The sequence below is a fragment of the Zootoca vivipara genome, chromosome 6, assembly GCF_965207765.1.
Source record: "Zootoca vivipara chromosome 6, rZooViv2.hap1.1, whole genome shotgun sequence".
Taxonomy (NCBI): domain Eukaryota; kingdom Metazoa; phylum Chordata; class Lepidosauria; order Squamata; family Lacertidae; genus Zootoca; species Zootoca vivipara.
The window spans coordinates 56154589-56161385 of record NC_142589.1 but is presented as its reverse complement, the minus strand read 5'-3'; the positions used below and the strand labels follow the sequence as shown (position 1 = coordinate 56161385).

Below are 6797 nucleotides of genomic sequence, written 5' to 3'. Positions count from 1 at the left end.
AACTAGCTCTAAGTCGCTTACATAACAGGATAAGATGTTCATTAAAAATAACGATAAAAGAGGCTTTAAAAGCAGATAAAAGCCGACCGTTTAAAAACAGAAAGCGAGGAAGGGAGGGGGAATGTCCCTTCCTAGCGCTGCGTCTCTCACCACTAGGCAAGGCTACCACTGCACGCCCCACCCCAGAAGGGTCCTCCGCGCTGCCCCTGCGTAAAGCTGGGCGGGCCGGAGAGGCAGGCGGCGGGCTTGGTTGCCGGGACTACATCGAGGGAGCCGGTGGTGGGCTGGGAAGCATACCGGTACATAAGAGACGCTTGAATCCCCGGGCAGCAGTGCGAGAGAGACTTCCGTCCGCTCCTGCCGCCCCTGCCAGGGACTTTTCCTCGGCGAGGATCAGCCGCTGCCTGTCTGCCTGCGAGCTGCAACTCACACCCCTTTCAGGTCTACGAAGCCCGCGCCTTCTCCTGCGCAACTGATTCTTCAGGAGATCAGCCTCTCTGGTATGCCGCCGCCCTTCCCTTCGGCTGCTCCTCTCCGGGTGAAAAGCAATCCAACTTGGCCAGAGCCTGAGCATCACCGGGGCAGGAAGGCGAGGCTGTTTTCCTTCTCCTGTTGAGACTCCTCTGAACCTCGTTTCCAGGTTTGGACCTCAGGCTGGGAAGCTTGTGGGGTAAGTGTTACGCGCGGCCAGGTGTGAAGCGTGGGGTAGGGGAGGGATGGGGAAACGTGCGGGGTGCAGGACTGTAACTCCGTGGGAGAGCATTTGCTTTGGTCTTGGGTTCAACCGCAACCCCGCAGCATCTCCACACAGGGCTGGGGATGTCCCCTGTCTGAAGAGAGCTGCCAGCCAGTGTGTGCAATACTGAGCTAGGTGGACAAAGGTGTATTTGGTCTATGTTCCTTCGTGGCCCTCCAGACTCCAACTCCCATCATATCTGACTGACCACCCAAAAGGTCTATCAGAAAAAAATGGAGGGGGGGGAATGCAGGATAGAATGGAATAAAGAGGGTTGGTGCATTTTTTTAAAAAAAAGTATTATATCTGAATGTATCATGTGCTTGAATGTCATTGATTTGCCAGGTTGCCAAATACACAAGTTGGCCTTGGTGCTTCTGCTTACTAGGGTTGCCAACTTACTAAAACCATGCTTACATGCACAGGTGAGAGCAACAATCGAGGGGTCCATCGTTAGGCAATCATGATATAATTGAAGCTACAAAGGAAAATGCTAAGCATATTTATATCACGGTTCCAGATCAGAGTCCAACAACATTTGGAGGGCATCAGGTTGCCCATCCCTGGGATCAAGGTCCAGGGTACAGTCTAAAGGCACCTGAGGACACTACCTTGCTGAAGCTAAGCAGCTCTGGGTCTAGTCAATGCCTCGGGGGCTGACTGCCTTGGAACCACAGGCATGCCACCATGCTTCCTAAACAATGGTCAGAGTGCAGAAGTCTGTGGATCAAGAAAACCAGGGTGCTGTCGTTGTTAGTGTCAGACTGAGGAGAGCTGGGTTCAAATCCTTGTCCAGCCACAAAGCTCACTGGTTGGCTTTGGGCCCACCTAGCCTACCTCACAGGATTGTTGTAAGGATAAAAGCTGAAGAGAGAGCTACTGGTATGTATATTAGCCCACTCAAGCTTTTTTGGAAGAAGGGTGGGATAAAAATGAAACCAGTTAAAAGACCCATATAAAGAACTTGCTAAGTGAGAAGGAATTTTTTTACTACATATTCTCTCTACCCCCCCAGCCTCCCCCCCCCACCTAAGGCATCTGAGGAAGGAAAGGGGAGCCTGGTGCATCCCAAAATAAAGAGTGGGATTCTAGTTTAAGAAACCCTAATTATTCTATTCTAGTTCTATTCTAATTGATGTAGTTTAAGAAATCCCAAATGAAAGGGTATTTTTTGGGGGGGGGGGCCTTGAACATATAAATGTTCTTTCTCCTTCCTGTGTTTAGTTAGTGAAGAAGAGTTTTGTCTGAGCAGGGGGGAGTGTTCTGATTACCAGGGAAGGCCCCCAGTCCTGAGTGTTTGTGTGGACTCCCTTATCAGCAATGTGTTTAAATAAAGGTGCACCAGGAAAGGTTATATTTAATAACTGTCTGTGAAATTTAGAACATGCTGCTAATGTTTGTGTTTGGGGTGGGGAACTAGGGTGTGGGTGCCACTCAGCCCGTGTCGCTAGGAAGGATGTGGAATTGACTGGAGCTGTTGCACATTGTGTTATGTGTACTGTGTAAACTGCGCTCTTGTAAAGTGGACACAAAGTTCTCCTGTTTTGCAGTTATGTCTTTTGGAGATCTTTTCCCATCACTACTAAAACAAAAAACAAAAAGAAAACAAAAGAACTCAATTAAAAAAGAAACCTCTTCCATTTGAAAAGCCTCTGGGCTGGAAAAGCTCCATAGTTGTACAGTCACATAACAAACACCACAGTTCAAAGGGAGATAAGCCGCACACCAACAGGCGCAAGCCCAGATTCCCTGCCTTGCACGAGACGAGAGCCATTCTCGAACGCTCCACCTCCTCAGATTGATGAGCCGCACTGTGTGTTTCCGTGGACTTTGCCAACTGAGGTCAGAAGGTGACAGTTAATCAAAATGACGCCCCACTACTTACTAGCATCTGGAAGAGCAAGGCAGAGGTTTGGGGTGGGGGGGGGGAGAGACCCAGATTATTTCCTTGCCTTCTGACCTTGAGCCGCCCTCCTCTTGAGATTGCTGCTGCTGAGAGTAGAAAACTTATTGCATTGCTGAAGTCTGAGATCATAGAAGGTGCCTTCTTAATCCCGGGTGACCATGAGATGGGAGGGCACAGGGGAGATGCCAGAGAAGGAATAAGAATGGGGCAGAGGCCGTCTTCCTCTTTCAGGGCACAGCAGACACCAGCACCCAGTCTTTCTAACATGAGAGGTGAGGGGACTCATCCTTCCTCCAATTTCTTTTTTGAGAAACTTTGTACTTCAATCACAGCTCAGAAACAGTTACTTTGGAGTTCTAGCTTCAAATTCCAAATGTATAATTGGCAACAGGTATCTTGAGAAGAAAAAAAAAAAACCTTATCAGATTACCCCCAGAAATTCATTAAATCTGAATTAAATTGGAGGCGGGGGTGGGCGGAATTCAGGCTGGCATCATGTTTTGAGGATGGTGCAAAAATGAGGTGCCTCTGTCCTGCAGTAAAAGCCAGCCTGGAAGAACGCCCAATGCTCTCCCCATCTCATTTGATTGGCTGCTTTCAGCTGCTCAGCTCATGAGTTCAAGGCTGTACCCTTTTGCTTTCTTTTTCCATCCTGAAGGCAGCATAAACAGGAAAATGTCCCGATTTACATTCCTGGCTAGGAAAGCCTGTGCTCAGGGAAAATGGCTGGGACAGATATATCAGAGGATGTAAGAGAAACGATTACCGTGCTCTGGCTGGCGCAGCCCTGTGCTCCTGGATACCTGAAGGTCAAGCTGAACACCATCTTCCAGCGAGGGAAGCCCAGAGCATGCTGGCGAGACCCGTGGGATTTCTTCAGAGGATCTCTTGAGTTGCCAGCTGAAGTGGAGGCTCCTGTTGGGGCAAAACATTTGAATGTTGAGCACTGCCCGCCCTCCCCTGCAAAATTGCTCCCGAGGTTGCTGCACATTCCTGCATGTTTCATGGAGGGGATTGACTGTCAGGCCAGGCAGGGTGCAGAGCAACCCAAGGGAGACCATCAATGGGAAGGGCTGCTGGTGCTTGGTGTGAGTGTCTGCCTTCAGGGGCACGATTGGGGTGCTCTGATTTGGGTCAGAGTTCCTGAAACTCTGTTCTGCTGGGGGAAAGTATTGTCCTTGATGTTATTACACTGAACATTTAGTTTTCCACATTGTGTTTTGGTTTTGTATTGTAAGTCACTTTGAGCATCATTTTATGGGATGCAGGAGTTGGTATGTATCCAACCAAGCTCCACATAGTGTAAAAGGGAGATTGATTTCTCTGTGTGATTCTCCATCTTTTCATTGTTCTCCAAGACCTGCAGATCCCAGAAGATCAAACAGAAGAATGAAGGCCTTCTGGACTCTCTTGGCCACCGTGCTGTTGGCAGGCGAGGCCCTTGCTATCCGGGCATCTCGTACGCGGAGGGAGCTGGCCCCAGGATTGCATGAGCGGGGGATCCGGGACGCAGGAGGCTCTTACTGCGAACGCCGTAATGCTTGCTGCCCTGGGAGGGATGATGGCTGCACAGTGCCATACCTGGACACCATCTGCTACTGTGACCTCTTCTGCAACCGCACTGTCTCTGACTGCTGCCCTGATTTCTGGGAGTACTGTTTGGGCATCGAACCTCCGTTTGCTGTGCAGCAAGGTGGGTTACTTGCGGGTGGATTGCCTGTTTGGTGGTTAGATATATACATAGCACTGGAGGTTGAGTCTGAGGGGAGAGGAAGGGGCTACAAATGTGGGCTGCTTTGCAGCAGCCTTTGGCCACACTGCTTGGGGTGCTGGTGGGAGTTGTAGACCAAGTCACCTGGAGGGCACAGGGTTGAGAAAAGTTGTTTAAGAGGTTAGATGTATTGAGATGGGTGTTTGTGACTTGTGCAGATACTGTAAAGGGTCTGTGGGCATAAGTGGCTGTTTGTGCTGGACAATTATGAATGGTTGCATGTGTGTGTGTTTTCATTTTCTCTTCCTCTGTGTTAATACTATAGATTGTAGAAACAGATCAGCAGGAAAGTCACAGCAGGCAGGCTGTTGGTTCCTAGCACCACCCAAGCATTGCTCTTTCACTGCAAGCTCCATGTGGAATTGCAACAGAGTTTCTACATTTTCAGGGATTGTGGCACTTTCATTGTATACACATTGTACTTTGTTTCCACTGGACTAGTGGATGTGACTTAGCCCTCTAGCTAAGGATAAAAATTAAAATCCCCCAGATCAATTTTTAAAATTTTTTAAGGCACCACTGTGCAATTACAACATTTTTGTTAATGATGCTAATGATGTATTTTAATGATGCTAAAATGATGTCAGTTGGAGCGGCACAGGTTAAAATCTGCAACAAAATGCTTTTTCGTTTAACAACCATTGTGGGTTTCTTTTTTTACCCTGTTTCTCATATTTTAAGACATACCCATAAAATAAGCCATAGCAGGATTTTTAAGCATTCAAGGAATATAAGCCATACCCCGAAAATAAGACATAGTGATAGGAGCAGCAGCAATGCCGGCCGCAGCAGGAGGAGGAAAAAAATAAGACATCCCTTGAAAATAAGCCATAGTGGGTTTTTTTTGAGGAAAAAATAAATATAAGACGTGTCTTATAATATGAGAAACACGGTATATAAAAAGACAAAAATACATAGATGGTGTTTAAGCCCAAATTCATAGACTGATTAAAGAAATAAGCACATGGATAGAATGGTGCCTATTGGAGGTGTGCCAAAGTTTAGGGGCATGGCGATAGACTCACCTGCCCAGTTCATCACCAAACGCATCCAAACCTAGTAGTTGTAGAGGAGACAGGCTGAGTCTGTGCTACACTTCTGATCCTTCCTCCCCAAACTGGATTGCCTGCAGTCTGAAAAAAATGCTGCAGAAAACAGAGCACAGGGAAACACAGGCTGGCAGTGTTTTGATAATGACATCATTGTAAAAAAAATGATGAAGAAAGAACAATAATTCTATGGTAAATGTCTGTTGTGGAAGCCGGCATAGAAAGCAGCACTTCTTCAGGCAACCTGCATTTAATTTGTGGAACTCACTGCCACAAGAGGGAGTAATGACTTTTTTACTCTGGGTGACTTTAATACGGAATTAGAGACAAATTCCTGGAAGGGGATAGGCCACATTCATCAACCAAATGCCCTCCAGATATTTTGGTCCACAGCTCCTTTCAGGCTCCGCCAGCACCACCACATTGGAGAAGATAGCCAGAGAAGAGGCAGTACATTTTGGAGTGCCCAGTGTTGGGGCCAAGTCATCACCACCATCATCCTGCCTTTTCCCCAGACTGGGACTCAAGGAGGCTTACAGATAAAATAATTGGGGCGCCAGAGGAATATAGCTGGCTGCTGTTGTAATGTTCCACCGAGCCCTTGGATTGATCTGGGAAAGACCAACCTTATGATTAAATGTGTGGATTTATTGATATTGGGATTCTCCCATCCCCCATCCCCCGCCCACATGTTGGAGACGTCAGTCTTTGGGCCCTTAAATCTGCCTCTACTAGATGTGTCAAGCAAATATGCCTTTGGCACAATCACAGCCCCCAGAGTCCCAGTAGGGATACTTCCGCAGCAGCTGCAAAATCCCCTTGACCCCCTTTAAGGAAAATGTGATTTCCCCTTCCATCCTTGCTTAAAAACAATAGGCGCCTTTCTCTTGAGCTTCTCATAGAAGGGCTGGTGGTGGGGAATGCCTTCAGCTTCCCTCAGGGCTCTGGCTTCCCTCTGAAATAAGACGTTTAACCCCATCAAAGCTGAACCCAAAGGAGAAATAGAAATTTTCATTTTGGGCTAAATTTTCTCCAAGCAGTTAATTTCTAAAAAGAACAGTGCTGAACCCTAGCCGGGAAACCAATTCCACACTCTCAAGTTTGGGTGTGCATGGACTATTTCACACCCACCCCCCAGTGGTGAGAAAAATGCACTTTGTGGATACTCAGATAAATTGTCATGTTTATTGCTATTTTTCACATTGGGAGGTACCTTATCCGGAGATGTAGGAAGCAACGTAATTCTGAGCCAGACCATTGGTCCATCTAGCTCAGCCTTGTCCTCACTGACTGGCAATGGCTGTCAGGGTTATAGACCGGGCACATTCCCAGCTC

General features: G+C 47.6%; 1 protein-coding gene across 1 annotated transcript in view; it reads left to right on the top strand.

The window, feature by feature from the left end:
* The first annotated feature begins 331 nt into the window (after positions 1–331).
* The window catches only part of TINAGL1 (tubulointerstitial nephritis antigen like 1), a 29003-nt gene continuing 22537 nt past the window's right edge, over positions 332–6797 (top strand). Inside the window, exons 1-2 of the mRNA XM_088672250.1 lie at positions 332–671; positions 4001–4335. Of these exons, the coding sequence (XP_088528376.1) occupies positions 4032–4335 (304 nt within the window). The 5' untranslated portion in view covers positions 332–671; positions 4001–4031. The remainder of the gene's footprint in view (positions 672–4000; positions 4336–6797) is intronic.